Source organism: Empidonax traillii, unplaced genomic scaffold (genome assembly GCF_003031625.1).
Source record: "Empidonax traillii isolate 1590-97213 ecotype Southwest subspecies unplaced genomic scaffold, ASM303162v1 scaffold41:size1892772, whole genome shotgun sequence".
Taxonomy (NCBI): Eukaryota; Metazoa; Chordata; class Aves; order Passeriformes; family Tyrannidae; genus Empidonax; species Empidonax traillii.
The window spans coordinates 1,788,452-1,805,449 of NW_020955234.1; the positions used below are offsets into that span (position 1 = coordinate 1,788,452).

A 16,998-nucleotide genomic window follows, 5' to 3' on the forward strand; every position below is an offset into this window, starting at 1 on the left:
TTGTCTTTTTTGCAAAAAATAACCTAAGGCCAACAGTGCAAATAGCACAGAAGCTTCTCAGATGTATTCCTGGACCACGACTATTGAACAGAGATGGCCCTGTCAGAACAAACTATGAGACAAGATAATCAAACTGTGACAAGTAATGGGAAATTCTGCAGCAGGAATTCATAATTAGACAAGAAGAGAGATTTTGATAAGTAGAGGTTCTTATTTTCAGCACTATGACTGCCAAGCAACTGAGAAAATGGCAGTTGTCAGAGATGCTGCTACTTCAGGCTCTTGCAGCTCTTTCACTCTTTAGTGTGTGGTTTAATTTATGTTTTTCCCTCTGTAAAAAAAGGAGTACTTTGAATGCTGCAAGAAGTGAAATTTTCCTGCTTTGTTCATATACAGAAATCACACAACTGATTTCTTCAGCTCAGACTGGTTGCAGTGATCATTATTGTTACCTTTTCTCAGACCCTGCTCAGCTGATCAGTTCCACCATATGTGAGGAAGCACCAAATGTGCACCGCTGTATAAAACAACATCAGCTCTGAGCCTACTGACAAACTGCAATTCAACAATGAAAAGAAATTCTCCTCTGGTACCAGCATGTCACTCTTAGAGCTCTGCGTTATGGCAGAGCAAAGAGTGCAAGAAAACCACTCTACTCAGAAGCACCTATGAGAATAATTCCTTCTGGAATGCCTTCAATGAGAAACCAAAGGCATAGTAAGTAACTGAAGATGCCAGGCAGACTAAACAAGACCTGCACTATGGAGGGACACAGCTGAGTCTCTGAATATGTGCCAAGAATCACGGTAGTCACTCTGAAAATGAAATATTTCTGCATATCCCATTAGCTTGTTGACAGCCACACTGAAGTGGTCTTCTAATACCATTACATCAAAACAACTGTGACAACACAGAATTCATGAAATTCAAAAGCTCATTCCTAAACTCCTCTGGATTAATATTGTATCAAACTTTAAAGACGAGCAGCCAGCAAAGCAACTCTGATCAAGAGGTAATAATTCAAAATCTTGGCACAAAGGGCCAACAGAATTCATAAATCAAAAAGTCAGGCATGTATGCTAGTAATGATCACACCCAGAATCGCTTTCCAGGCAGCGGGGCTGCTTTTCATGTTACTCTGAAGAAGTAAGAAAAGGTAAAAGGAAACAAACATGAACAGTACATGTGTAAATAGGACCACTCGCAAAGACAAGCGCTATCCAACAGGTAGAAGGGCCTCCAACAATGAGCTCCAGAAAAAGCAAAGATGAAGAACCTTAGCCAGAGGTCAGATGAGTCTAATGTTGTATGTAAAATTTGTGTGAATAACTGCCTTTTAAAGCAAACTGCTGTACAGCAGTGTCATCAGGACTCCGACACGCTGGCCACCAACTGCTACAGTCTTCTCATAAGGACTCCCTTCCAGTCACACACGAAAAGCAGATCCAAGAGCAGGACTTCAATCTGACACAAGCAACACCTTCCTCTTACCTACAAGCGTATTTGAATGCATTATCTAAATGTTTTAAATACAAAGGAAGGACAAGGCATCCCTCTGTTTCCCTCATTCTTTCTTTTCCTCTCCTCACCCTTCTCTGTTTTTTACCTGGAACTGATCAGATGCACACGTGTTCATCTCTGGTGATACAGGAGGTGTCTGTCCTATTGAAGCTATTTTTTCTGCTGCAGATATTGGTTTCAAAGGTTCCTTGGTAGGTTCTAACATACCCTGAATAAATAAATAAATATCTAAATTAAAACATTCACAGGTACACACAGACACACACATTTATATGTATTTCAAGAATTGCAGATGCATAAAATTAGAACCCACTACTGAGTAGTACTACCCTCAACTAGGGCTTGGGGGTAACCATATATCTTTGGGACACTTTCATTGAGAGGGGTACGAGTAGATGGAGCAGGGGGAAGAGTCATCCCAGGTCTTTAGGGCTAAGAAACACCTTAGAGCCAGTAACAAAAATCCAAGTGTTCACCTGGTGCTTGCTTTCAACTTTCAGTAATGTAATCTAAGCTGGAGAAAACAGTTACTTGATAAGGGGATGTCTTCTCCTCCCAATTGTGTGTAGACTATTCCAGAAATATCAAATGGCCCATCAGAAAGCTACAAGTGCATTGGTTCCATTTCAACAATGAAGTAATTCAGAAGAAACAAGTCAAATTACCAGTTTGCAGAAAGATACCAAGAACAATAATTACTGACATGGAAATAAATGCATTGAGAAGCATTAATAATTAAACTCACTTTTTTTTTTTTTTTTTTTTTTTTTTTTTTTTTTTTTTTTTTTTTTTTTTTTTTTTTTTTTTTTTTTTTTTGCACTGAGACAGGCAAACCACCCCAGAACAATGAGAAACCCTCAAATAAAAAAACATGGGATTTGCAAACAGCACATTTTAAAAACAATTTCTGGAAGTCAGCTGCCAAGATGAGCCGTCCCACAAATGTTTCCACACCAAGTTCAAGGGAGCTTTGAGTTTACCCACCAGTTAAATCAATTCCTTTGGACAATGGGGAAGCACATGAAGCAGTGTGGCCATAAAAAGTAGCAAACCCCTTTACTTCTACCATCACTGCCATCCAGCTTATTGTGTGCAAAAGTACATTAAAAATTTAGGAAATAATTAATCAGCAACAACAGTTCATTCCGAAAAATAACTGCATGTGTTGCAAACATAGTTTTGCTCACAAACACGTCTTAACTATCTGTATCAGAATACCATGTTTACATCCAAAGAAGTCCATGAGCTGACCTTGATGCATCAGAAAACAACTCTAGAAACTGACTGTGGAAATCACTCTCCAAAATTAAATCAGCTTAATATATACCAAAGAAAACTAACTTTTTTCATATTCCATTTCTGAATGACCACATAAAAGCTTAGGTACGTTTGTAAGTGTGTACACAGGTATACACACAGGTTTCAAGGAAAAAAAACACACATTTATTCTACTCAGCCTAGCAAAAATCAAAAGTCTTATGTTTTCACTGTTTTTACTGTGTACTTCTTTCACTAAAAATCAAGTACCTGCATGCACACATAATGAAAATCGTGCATTTGATGATTCTTTTTTAGCATTTCTATGGATGCCTAAGCCATAACTGTACTTACAGAAATATTTTTCAGCACACTTGGTGTTTAATGTCATTTAATATATTTCATTATGTAATGTCATTGGAGCTATAACAAAATAATAACACTAAAATAAGACTAATAACACTAAAAAAAGCTTACCAGTCCTGCTGCATACATGGGTACTATAACAGGCTGTTTCTTGTTGCCTGTAAAAAGCTGATAAAACAACAAGAACAACAAAAATTGACTTAGGAGCTTCTATGTCAGGGATGAAAATGTTTTTCAATGTTACGTAACTTGCATAAGATTAGAATTAGAGAATAAATACTACGTTAATTATAACACAATGGTTAAAAACTAATATAAAGCTTTCAATATTAATAGGGCTTATAAAAAGTTGTCAGATGGTCTGTCATGGAAAGCCATGTTGAGTGCAGCCATGCAATCAGGTGACAAGCTCTCACACAAAACAACTTCCACCTGATCCTACATTTAAAACATCTTTGTTATTTAAAAAGCCAGTTTTACTGACAGGACTCACAATATTTCTTGTGTCGATTCCCAAGGAGCACAAAAGCTTTTTGTTGCTGTGGGAGCCACCCCACTGGTATCTCAGCCCATATGCATCATGGATATCCTGCAGCTCTGTCCACACGTCCATCAGTTCCCTGTACAACCCACCATAAGTCAAGTTATCAACCGGAAAAACAGTCTATTTATTCTAGGTTTTAATGTAAGTGACTTATAAAATATTCCAATTAAACATAGTTCAGACTTCTTACTGGAAAATGATGTCCACAGCAGACAGGACAAAACCTACTAAGACTACATCAACACATAAATAGATACAGTAATTTATAGCAAGTGTAATTAATAAGACGTATTCTGATTAACTCAGGGGCATCACTGAAGAGGTGATATGCTGCTAAGTTGCTAAGTGAAATACTCCTGGCGTATGCAGTCACTGAAAACAAGCATTCTGATAGCTAGCTAATTTTTTCTTGATAACTTCTCAAATGCTTGAAGCAAACAACTGATTTTGAGTTACTGCCATACGTGTTTTAAGTTCATTTTAAGTTTGTTGTGTCGTGGGTTCTTACCCAGTATTTGCTAAGGTCTCCTCAGTTGTCATCTGCTTTTCACCTGCTTCCAACAAATGATTCAAGGAACTTATTTCTTCTTCAATTTCAAGAACAGCCATGGAAGGAAAACACACTTCAAATATTCGTTCCAGGCGACTTAACAATGTTGTCTATATCAAAGAGAAAATATTTGCAAAGTTATGTTAAGTGCTTTAAAGATAAGAAGTCCAAAATCATAACAATAAGATGAAAACTAATATGTAGCTAATACAAGGTTTCACTTACCACAAAATATTAACTGTCAGAGGACCACAAGAGTTTTTAAGCACCAAATACAGGTTTTCACCTACAAAGAAACAGGAAGGAACCTACCCCTTTGCAAAGTGAGTTCTTACAGGAGAGTCCAGATCTGGTCTTACCAGAATCACTCTGTTATAAATCAGCAGAAAATGTTTGCAACAAGAATTACACTATGTAAGAACAAGGTCTCAGCAATATGAACAGTAGATACTGGTACTAATGGTTTCCAGGCATTTTAATTCCACAGCATGCACTGGGCCTTGGCAGATGGAATTAGTACAAAAAATAAAAAGGAATCAAAACAAACTCCTACTCCTCCCCCCCAAAAAAAACCAAAAATGTTCCCCCCCTTTTTTTTTTGACAAGCACACTATGCTTTCTTCTTTTTAAGTTCTTCCTTTACATTTTTCTCTCTTCTCTCTGTTGTATTTCCATATAGACAGAATTTCAACTCCTTAGAGCTCTAGGAACTGTCTCAGATATCAGATGTACCACTGATAGGGAATATATTTCTTTTCCCCAGTTCAACCCATTAAAAATAGGTAACCACGAAGTTCTTAATATTGAATGAAACACCAGTTGCAAGGTAGGCTCATAAAAATGGAATTACAGCCTTTTTAAATGTACTTATTTTTTACCACAAACACTTGAATCGTTTTTCTTGCTGAAGAAAGGAGGCACAAGCCTGTCAGTAAGAGCAGCATTTCTATCTTTCTAGTTTAGAGCTCCCCAACAAACAATTCCCCAGTGCTCTGCTGCAACACACACGTAGGGCAGCATCCAGCAGCTCCAACACCTGCTTTGCCACTGGGGAAGTGGAAAAGAAATGGAGTAGGTGGAAATCCCAGGAGCATCCCACGGTGAGTGCTGTTATAGCTAAGCCAGCAGAGCCCTCCTGTGGAGATCCAGCATATTCCACCAACAATGCTGAATTTACACTCATAAACCTCCAAACAGGGGGGGTTTGGTTACAACTGAAATGATTTGAAGTTCAGAGAAGGCCGTAGGAGGAAGTCAGACCAATCAGCAGAGCTGAGACAAAACATGTGCTGCACAATTCCAACACTTATCTACAACATTTCTCATTTGAATTTTTAGCTGAAAATTTGCCTCGTCTCTTGTCTCAATTAAGCAACTCACTGACCATGTCCATCAGCAAACATAACAGAGGAAAACACCACATTATCAGAATATCTGGATTTTGTATTGGAGCCTGGATGATGAGTCAGGAACTGGGAACTGAGTCTGTCCAAACTATTCTCTCTATTCAGCCACTAAAATGCAAAAAGCAGGAAAATGAATTGGCTTAGAACATCAACTCTTCGGCTTGTGAAAGAAATTCCTAACAGGGACAGCCACCAGGTACAGTCATTTGCAAAGTGTCCTGTCAAAATGTACAAAGGATCTGAATTCAGAGCTTACCTGATTCAACCCCCCCCCCCCTTTTTTTTTTTTTAATTTCTTCTTCATTACCTCACTGGGATATTCTGACCATAATGAGCCATGTTCTATAGTATACAATTTTCCTTTTAATTGCCTCTTAATGCCAATCATCCTGGCCATACAATACTTGTAGGCTGTTTTGTGTTTGTGGATCAGAACTAAGACACTAACTTAAATTTTTTGGAAGTAAAAACTAAACAGTATTCCAGACTCTTGGCTAATGCTTCAGCACACAAAAGCACACTCCTGTACTTCAGTTTTAAAACTGAACTTTGCATACAACATATCACTTGGCCTTATCTTAAATCAACAGGTGATGCTTACTTCATTTCTGTAATACAGCAAGAGTACATGTCCCCAGGGAAAAGAAAGAGGCAGATGAAAGGCACTGGATCATGGAAACAGCAAGGCATCACATTTCTTGAAAAGGATTAACATTTGAGGACATGGTAGTGACCAAAAATATGCTCACTTAGATAATGAAAGAATTAGCAGAAAGTCTCTAAGAACCAAGCAGCATCTCAGTCAGCACCCTGTTTCCAATCTGAGCTTAAGAATGGCGCTAAAATTTCAGGAACACTTTAACTATAGGATTCTTTACACTTGCTGTCATCTCTTCTAAATTTCCAGAAATGCTTAGCCCTTATTTCTATAAGACAAAGAACTGTTTCCACAGCAAACCAGAGTAATTAATTCTGTGTGTGCAAATGCACACAGGGATAAGTGCACAAACACACATCCCTGGGCAGCGCCAATGTCATTAATGGAAGCAGCTGAACTTGTTCTCCTAATTGGTAATGAAATCCTGTGGCCACAGCTTCAAGGTAAAAGGGGCATTACCAAGGTTTTAAAGTTAGTGTAGATGTCCATCTCCTACAAATCTCAATCTACTGTTTGCATAAATCAGACTAAGAAGATACTACTGTATATGACAGAAGTAATGTCATGTCTGTCTTCAGGGAAAAAAAGGCACAAAAAGAGAACTTTTATCCACTTTTCATGTCACTAAAAGCATTTGATAACCAAGTGTTCTGCACAACCACTTTAGAAGAATAATTCTTAAAGGGACTTGCTGAAGGTGTGAACAAAGGCTTGAGCTGCCATTAAACATTAGCTGTGATTCTGCAAATGGTGATAAATTCAAAGCCTCACAGTTTCTGTAACTGCATAGAAGCTTTTTGGTAGACTCTTTAAATACATGGTAATCACCACCAGAACCAATCAAAATATCATAGATGTAACAGACTTTAAAACAAGAACCACCACAGGATTAGAATTTATGTCCTTGGCAATTATATAGGGCGCAAGATCTAGCCCTCAGAGTTGAAAACCTAAAAGTCCTCGGTTTACAGGATTTGTTTTTCTCTTCTTCTCCACCACAAGACTGAAGAATCAGTGAACTCTCTCAACACAGCAAGTCTGCACTGACCACCCAGCACAGCAAACCCTCCACCCTCCTCCACATGAACTCAACAGTGACAGGTCACTGCCTTTCTTCAGAGCTATGAAAAGAGCAAATATTAGAACTTGCCATAAAGACAGCACATTTGAGCCCCACTACAGAAACAGCTGATTTCAGTTTTCACCACATGACTGCTGTAAAGCCTCTCTGGGTGAAGTTTCAGGGAACGCTGTGAACAAGACCAGGACAGTCTCGCTTCTCTCTGTGGCTCCAATCACATACAAACTGCAGAGCAGACACGAGAGCTCATCCAGTGAACTCCACGATGGAAGATGTCGTTCCTCCCTCCCCTCTTTTCACTGGAGGGCACAGTCCACTTCTCAACACAATCTTTATTTTCCCTTAGGAAATCCCTTACAGCCCACAGCACCTCTGCTCTGGTAAGCCTTCAGAGGTGCTTTAAGAAGGGAAGAGCCAAAAGCAGAACACGCCTTCAGCCCTCCTTATCCTCCTGCCAGGAAAAGAGGTCGTAGAGGAAGCAACACCAGCTCTGGGCTGTTTCCATTTATCAAACACAAAACTGGAAGACCTAAGAAATGAAACCAGTGTAATAGTAAAATTTCTGAGCATATTCAGATATTCAAGCTTCTATGACATGTAATAAAAGAAAAACATCGGAGACAGTAATAAGCATATAAAGGATCCAAGATCCTAAATGCGTAATTTAGGAAAGGAATAAAGTTCATATGGACATGATTGGTTTCTAGTTAGAACTCAGAAGCTGAGTGAAGACTTTAAAAAAATTATAGAACAAAGCTCATGGGCCAGAGGCCAAGAAAAAGAACTGAATAAACAGAATGATTTTATTTAATTTTAAATTGTGAACCCACTGCTCTGCAGTGTCTAGCACAGGTATTTATGACCATTTTAACAAAATAAAGTAGTGGTGAAATGAAAAAGTCCCCTTGCCGGGTTTTCTAACAACCAAACCCTATTTTCCAGCAGCACATTTGCCTGTGAGGAACTAACTTGCCATATACTCCTGTACCTTCATCATATGTGTGGGGGGGAGTTGGGTGTGTTGGGGCTGTTTGTTTTTACTGGGGTTTTTTGAGGGTTTTTTTTGAGTGGGTTTGGGGATTTTTTTTTTTAAGTTCTTTTTAAAAGACTTCATGACCACAGACATGTAACATGAGGGAGGTGAAAAACTGATGCAACCCACCATGGGAACACACCAATCAGCTTCAGTGGGCCTCAAAATTTTCTGGACTCAGCATTAAACAAAGCTAAACAGATAACTGAATGCAAAAGGGAACAAACAAATCACTAAGTTCTTAGTTACATGGGGGCAGGTTTTCCTTTGAAAGGGTTTATGGACTACTTCAACTATGAATCCATCTCCCTTTCACACAGCAACAATTTCTTTCTTTCTCTGATGTGCAGGCTCTGCCTAGCAAAGGGAACACCTCCTCAAAAGCAATGAGGGAACAGCTGCAGGCAGAAAAACTCCTGAGTAAAAAAGACAAGCAAAGCTTATAAAGAACACTATTTAACTTCTCATGACTTAAATGTGATGGCTTTTCTCCACCCCCACTTGAAAAGCAGGTAAATATAAGGTGGTACCACAAATTTCTTAAATGTAAGAAATTGAACTGTGGTTATTTTTCTTAGCAGAGGAAATTTATAATGAAAATACGGGTCCTAAACTGAGATTTGCAACACAGGAAAAGGATGACACAAGAACTAAAACCCCTCAGCAATGTGAAATGAAGATTCAGGGTTTTTTTACAATAATTTAAAGAATTAAAGAAGGCAATCTCAGTCCTAAATATTCCAAATCCCTTTTTAAAGAGCAACTATTGACATTTTGAGATAAGCTGCAAAGCAAATCTGAAAATTTAGTAGCTTCAAAGAAAAAGAACAAGAGTTCTCTCTTTACTGATTGATACAAGAGGACTGCAAAGCACAGGGAAGTTCAGGGTAGAAGTTTGAAGCTGTCTCCTTCCTTTTTGCTGGAAGCATTGACCATTTATTCTCCCTCACTTGAAGAATGCAGCAAATCCTGCCCCTGCCATGCCAGCAAAGTGAAGTGTACCAGTTATTTGTTGTGACTACATAAAACTCACTGACCATTTCAGTTTGCTATGTTGTTATTATCTACTGCTGTTGTACTAACTTCTCAGTCAGGCTCTGAGAGGAAGTCCAGCAGATGACACTTAAGAAAAAGGGGGAAGAATTTTGTTCTGTGATATACAAACAATAGTAATACTAAAACAAACCCCTCTCAAACTATTTTCTTTTGGAAGATTCCCCTTAGCCAGCCTGTTTTGAAAAACAGAAATCATGGGTTACTTTTAATAGTCTGATTTTTACTGCTATTCAGCTGCACATACTTAAGAAACTTAAACCCAAACCTTTCCAGAAGGATATATTTACACTGCAAATTGCTACACCCAACTGCCTGAACATAATTTAGCCAACACTACTTTAATTTACCTTAGTGAACTGGGAGGGTCGAAGTCTTTATGGTCATAATTACTTTTTCCCAAAAGGATGATCACTGCCCAAGACAAAGCACACTCCAAGTGACAGTGATCCAGGGTTTTCTTTGTCTCAGTGCATATGCGTGGCTTAGTAACTGTGCATCGCCCACACTGATTAATCTGAAGAGGCAGAGCCTGTGAGCACAGGCTCCCTAATCAGTGCAGAACCTTAAAGCCCACTTGAAGGACTGTTCACATTTCCCTTTATGCCCCTCCAGGATTCCTGAACTCTTGGCTAAATCAGGTAAGACCTCTGGCCTCCCGACCAAGGCGTTGTTTAGCTCTTCTCCCTCCAGAGATGCCTGTGCTCCTTGAGCACAGCCAGGCACAGCCGTATTACCCACCCACACGATTACCATGGATTAGAACTGCTCTTGTGCTTCACTGCTCCAGTCCTATATAGATATATATATATATGTATTCTTAATGCAGCAGAGTAACCCCCTCAGCTGACTAATGTTCAGCACCATCTCATGGAGAAAGCGGCGCCACAAGCCCTACATGCCTTATAGACATAACTCAGTAGTGTGCAATGCGATCACTTAAAAGGGACTAATGCACATGGTACAGTGCAGGGACTTGTTAAATCAGCCAGTTCACCCACAGATACATCCCAAATCTGTTAGTGGACACAAAGACACATCTCTGTCTGAAGTAACCTGCAGCTCTACCAAGTATTAGACATTTTCAGCTGAAGACAGACGTGAAATGGATTCAGGTGTACAGTAGCATTAATGTGGGCTCAGTTAATAACCTGTGCATCTGTGTCCATTAGCCTTTGACACTGGAACCTTTTCTAAGGGGTCACAAATTCTTTCAGCAGGTTTAACTGAAAACACCAAGCCCTTTCTCCCCTCTACACAGCACCACTGAATAGAAGAGGTCAGCATGTTACAAATCCTGCACTGCAGATTGTGTGCAGGATTCAGAGCCTGAGACCAAAGGCAGTGAAAAAAAGGGCACAGTGATCATTTCGCCACTACGTGTCACTATTTAAGGTCATTTTTGTGACCTCGCCTCAGTTTTGTCTTTTATATTTGATATTTTCTAATAAAAAATGGATTAAATATTTGAATTGAAGCAGAGCCTAATTTTTAATTAAAGAGTATACCAAATCCACAATCTTTAAAACAGTTTGCCCAACATGCACTGTACAATCAAGACCACATTCAGAAAGCACAACATTTTGCTGCTCCCTCCACATCCAGAATATAAAAATTAAGAAAACAGAAAGAAAAATACAGAGAGGCCTTTGGAAAGGAGACTTGAGCTACTGATAAATAACTTCGCTTTCATGCTGCATTCTGGATGAAAATTGCTGTATACACCATTTCCACATTTAAACAGCAATGGTAAGTATACTTTTCAATTTTCTGCCTTTGTAAAAAATTCAATTAGGATCACTCTGTTATACACCATTCAAAAGTATTTCACTACCACATTACAGTGACTCTCCCAGCCTCACCATCACAGGTCAAGAGTATACAGTATCTTGTAAATGATCCCAGTCCCAGACCCTTAGCCTAAGCTGAGATCTCCATTTTCACATCTATCTCAAGTGTCTAACACATGCAGGATTCCTCCCTTGGACACAGCCTGCTCCCTTTGGGTTGCTACAGCAATTTCTTGTTAGATGTGCCAGCAATAAACTGATCTCCTCCTCCTCCCTAACCTTCCTTGGGCAGGATAGTAGAAAACTTTGTTCATTTACCTTTCATGAGATTTATTTTGCATGCAAGTGTTCCTGCTTTTGCATCCAACAGCTGCAGAACTCAGCTTTAACATACATGGCAAACAGAAGACTGGTAAATACTTTAAAATGCTGTATTTTGTGTTTTGACCTCAGCAACGTCATCTTAAATGGAAGAAAAGAAGCTGATCAGAATCCGAGTTTAATTTTACTAAGGTCCTGCACTCTGGGAGAGTCTGCTGGCTCATGTTGACTCATTAGTTAATCTCAGTGTTTCTAACTGCAGCTTAGTAAACTGTGGCTCAATGGATTAAAAACAGAATTACTATTTAATCTTAAGATTTTTTTTTTTAAGACAAAAAGGTTCTAATTGATCCTTCCAGAATTTTAAGGCACTTACAGGTAAGACAAAGTACATTTTCAAAACGTGAAGCTACTGCTTTAAGAGTTAACTGAAAAAAAAAAACAAAACTAACTCATATTGCAGGGCTAAGGAAACTATTGCAACAGAGAAAACATGTCCAGCTCAACTTCCTCTCCAGCTTCATTGTGTAAAACATGGTCACAGTTGTACTTCCTCACTGTCAGGGGATCCAAACAGTCACAACTGACTGCAGCATAAAGAGAGGGAATGAAAAAAAAAAAAACATTTAAGTCTTGAAATTTGCTTTACAATCTAATCAAATTACAATATGATTTCATCCGGATCTTGAGCAAACAACTTCCACTTTAACTTTACTTTTATCTTTTGTGAAGGCAGACTTGGGGAGGGGGGAAAATTAATTACAAAACCTCTGAGGGTTCTGTTTTTATAAACACCTACACGCTTTCTACTAAAACTCCATCATAAAGTTCCAGAAAATTTTAAAAGAAAATAAATGTTCGAAACCTTTAGACTATCCCTTAATAGTGTGATTAACTAGAAAATAAAAGGGATGATTTACTAGAACCGTCTTCCCACCCCATTTCTTTGTCAGATTCTGGGCAGTCAAGTGTCAAGAGATACAACTGAGATTAATTGCACTAATGACCTCTCAAATTTTTATGGGTGAATGACTAACAGAATAGGTAACAATAGGTTTGTGCTTTCAAATTAAGAAGTGGACCAACACATTCAGGTGATGATAAGAAGGGTTTTGCACAGGCACAAAGGTCTCTCTGCAGGTTCACTTGGGAGCCCTTTTGGCCTGTGAAATCCCTTTGGGATGTGGTGTGTTAGTCACTGCACGGAACAGCAAGCAGGAAGTGTAAGGACCTGAGGGTCACAGATTTTAACGTGACAAGAAACCAGTGCTACGGCCCAAAAGCTCCATTCCATTTGCTGGTGCTGGCAAAGCTCCAGCTGGCACAACCTTCTTCTGAAAAGCCATTTCACCTGTCACTGGGAGGAAACGGGAAGAGGCCGGGCTGTCACCAACCAAGGTCCTGGAAGAAAGGACTTAGCTCATTTCCTTTCACTGCCAGAGAAGATCCAAACCTTTCAGACACATATCACCACTAACACCCTTTACTGCTGCTGCTGCTCCACATTTCCCAAAACACAGAGCATACTCTGAACTACTCATAGGGGATGAAGTGAATAAAAAGAAGCACTGAAGGGAATTCTAAATTCAAACTCTTGCTCTGAATTTTGTAAAAGTAATATTAAATACTTAGTAAAAAAAAAAAAAAAAGTCTATGTATCAACAAAAATTACCAGTAAAAAGACTTAGGAAGTAACTAATTAGGAATTAATAAATGCCTATCAACTAAGGCAGAAAACACAGGGGATGTGGTAAGAAATAAATCTATTTACTTCACCCTCCCTGGAACTCCCAATTAGAAGTAGCAGCAGCTTTAACAAATCACCAGTCCTGTATTTGTGATGTTGCTATAATGTGAAGCTTCCCACAATTAATGTGTAACAGAGACTTATTTTTAAAGAATGTTTTAATAGTTAACTTCCCAGGAGCTGAAATACCAGGGACAGAACTCCACAGGTTGTGTTTTATCGTGCTCTCTGCTCTAAGCAAATGACTGCAGCTAGTTACAAATCAAGTAATCACTTTTAATCAGATTTTGAAAACACGACAGAGGACGGTGATGAAAAATTCTGGGAACCAGTAATGCCAGCTTCCAGTCACACCACTACTTTATGAAAAGGCAACAAAGTGCCTCCCCAAAAGTAATTAACAATGGAGCAAAGGAAATACTATCACAGCTCTGAAATGTTCATGCTGGTTTATTCCTTTGATCAATTTATGTAAAAGATCACATGCAATCATCAAAACAAATGCATACAGGTTCCAGCACACCCTCCTCGTTTTTCTGCAGGAAGTAACAGTACAAGAGCTGCAAGATCCAAACACAGCATACTACTTCATTTCAGCCTGTCTCACACACCACATTAAATCTCTCCTGAAAGACAAACAAGGACTATTCAAATATTTGTTGTATGCAGAAGCAGGAACCAGGCAGGGCTGTATGCACAAGAACAGAACAAGGCTGAGCAAAATCAAGGACACCCTTACCTGAACTGAAGGTGTTAGCTCTTGAGATTGCTTACTGATAGTTCCTTGGGAAGATGCTAAAGCAGAACTGTCAGTCTTGTGTAATACTGGGCCATCACTCCTGGCAGGTGCTTCTGTCCTATGTGACTGCCACGTCTCTTTTCTGTGATGTGATTCCCCAGCTTGTTCCTCTCCAAAGGCAGCCCAAGAACAGCTGTCTTTCTGTTCATCTCCAAAAGCATTCCAGTCCGTAGCCTGGTTACAACCTGCTGAACTGAAGTCCGCAAAGTCGTCAGAGTCCTGGAAAGCAACACTCTCATCTTGAGGTTTTGGCACCGAATCAAAGTCTCCAAATTCACTATCATCACCATTTTCTACCTCAGTAGTATGCTGGAAGTCTAAGCCAGAAGTTTTACTGGTGGTATCACATTCTAAAGCGTCAGCAGCCTGCTTTAGTTCAGCTTGATCCAAACTTGCTGGCTGCTGAGAAACAGTACTCGTGTCCCTGAATTCACCATATTCAACATTAGGTTTGCTAAGATGTGCAGGCTGTTCAGAAGTTCTTTCCAAATCTAGATCATTTATTGATTCTTGAGCATTCCTGAAGGTGGGAGACGCACTGCTGACTGGACCAAAGTCACCAAAAACATCTTCACGTGTGTCACTGCAAGCTGCAACTTCAGTGCTACTCCCACCATTCTTAAGATCTTCAGAATCACCCGATTTTTCTCCTGCAGGATCACAGCTTAGGCTTTGGATCTCGTCAACCTGGATGTCTGCTGCTTCTGATGAACCACCAGGCCTGTGAAAATCTTTGCCGTTCTCCACGCGATGCTGCCTTCTCCTCCCGCTGTGCTCTCCGTTTTCAGTAGTGCATATTGAACTTCCAGTTGTTTGAGACGGACTAGAAATCGCAAATTCGTTACCTTCCAGTGCTGAGGGACCCTGCTCACTGCTAACTTCTGAAATGCAAACCTCTTCCTCAGTACAAGTTACTCTGTTTATTCTGTTGTTCTCCTGAATGCTCAGTGAGTCTCTTTCACTAAGAACACTGCATATTGCAGGCCCCGTTCCCTCTAAATGGATTGGGTTTTTGTTTGAGAACGCAGCAAAATCTGCAAAGTCTTCACCTGAGCTAGGCATTGAGTTCAAACTTTGCTCAGTACTATGGGTGCTAACAGTTTTCAGTCCCTTTGAGTCACCAATAGTGCCTAGATCTTCTGTTCCCTGAGGATTTACAGGGTCTGATGCTGCAAATCCGTTTGTTAGAATCTCTAGACATGGAAGTTTCTCACCATTACAAGCATCTATTTGCTCATCCTGGCTCTCAACTGTTACACCAGTTCTCACCGGATGAGAAGAAAAACCCTCCGATTTTCCAGTGTTGTCTCTTTGTTCCCCCCTCCTGTTTACATCTTCTAAAGCAGTACCTGAAGTTCTAAGCTTAGATTTTTCTTTGATAGTACTAGTAGCTGACATATCAGAAAGTTCCTTAGTACGAGTAGGAAGCTCTGCAGTGCAGTCTTTAACATTTTTAACAGATGTGAAAGTTGCAATGCCAGCTACATTGTCGGAATAATCATGAAGTGGGATGAAGTGGTTCGTGGGTATAAACTCTTCCTTTGGATGGCTGTAGTCAGGTGCATCAAAATCAGCAAAAGCCACACCAGCAGTGCTCACACCAGAAAACCCTCCAAATTCATCTTCATCGTCATCATCGGCTCCGTTGTCCAGTGGTGGAGGGGATGAGGAGTACATTCGAATAATGTCTGGTTCCATTGTTCAGTTCTGCTCCAACGTTAACGTGTTTCTGTAACAGGGAGAAACAGAAACATATCAGAATTTGGCCGGCTTTGGTATTCTTATATACTTTACTTTTACAGCTTCGTGCCTTATTTTAAACGTGTGAGTATAGGTCAATGTCTGTATTAGAAATCTGACAGGAACATTCCCCATATCCACCTGTTTCAGAAGGCACAGGGACTGTTCAAGGCTCTTGTAAACTACTACACAAACCAATTCTCAACTGGTAGGGCTGAAATCATTGTTTTGGTCTGCTGTGCATCTCACTGACACAATCAAACTCAGTTTTAACTCATCAGTTCTGCTGCCCTCCTGTTTAAGTTTCTTTCTACCAATTCACTGGTTTCTGTTTGGTTTCCCTGTTCTTTGGAACTCTTTGCTGTCTCCACAGCTGCTGCCACCAGCCTGCTTCTGTCTTAGGACCAGTTGAGAGATGCCATTATGAACACCAATAAAGCCCAGAGCCAAACACACTTCATCAAAGCTTATTCTCAAAAGGAGAACTGAGCACGATTATTCATAAAATATTTAAACACTAATCACCAAATCACAGGAGAAAAAGAAAAAAAAAAAAGAAGAAAGTATTCCCATGGCCTAGATAGAAACAGATTAAGGACTCTTTTAACACTGCGAGCCATTACAGGAACAAGCAAGATGTTTATGGAAAATTTTCTTTCCTAAAGAACAATCCTGACTTCTTCAATGTTGTGTACTATTAATGAAACAGTAACTACTAGGAGGTACAGAGCCACAGTTGTACATATCACTGAACTAGTTCATACCTAAAAACCCTTACAGGGAGAGATACGACCAAGCTCTTTCCATTTCAAAAACACTTGTCATGAACGAACTGTTAACAACACCGTAAGCCTTATCTAAAGAAAAAGAGTGGGAATTACATGTTAGTAAATAATTTCTAACTACCAGAATAAGCCCAGACTTTAAAATATCACTTCTGAAACACGGTAAAACACGATCCTTAAGTCCAGAGTCTTTAGCAAATGACTTTGTGAACACACCTTAAGAGCAGCACACAACGGGTAAAGGAACAACAAATGAAGCTCTGCAGTTCTTCTCCAGCACAAAGCACCAAGCACTTGAGCCAAACAACTCTGGATATTTGCCAGGAAACTCCGGGGTATTCAAGGTG

At 39.6% G+C, this 16,998-nt stretch overlaps 1 protein-coding gene across 3 annotated transcripts in view; it reads right to left on the bottom strand.

Annotated features, from left to right (window-relative positions):
• Window positions 1-16,998, bottom strand: part of AFTPH (aftiphilin) — a 44,161-nt gene that overhangs the window by 17,707 nt on the left and 9,456 nt on the right. For all 3 annotated transcript variants that reach the window (XM_027878430.1, XM_027878431.1, XM_027878432.1), the window contains exons 2-6: window positions 14,067-15,855; window positions 4,197-4,348; window positions 3,638-3,764; window positions 3,256-3,312; window positions 1,607-1,729 (exon numbers count right to left, since the gene is read on the bottom strand). In XM_027878430.1, coding sequence (XP_027734231.1) covers window positions 1,607-1,729; window positions 3,256-3,312; window positions 3,638-3,764; window positions 4,197-4,348; window positions 14,067-15,824 — 2,217 coding nt within the window. In that variant the 5' untranslated portion in view covers window positions 15,825-15,855. The remainder of the gene's footprint in view (window positions 1-1,606; window positions 1,730-3,255; window positions 3,313-3,637; window positions 3,765-4,196; window positions 4,349-14,066; window positions 15,856-16,998) is intronic.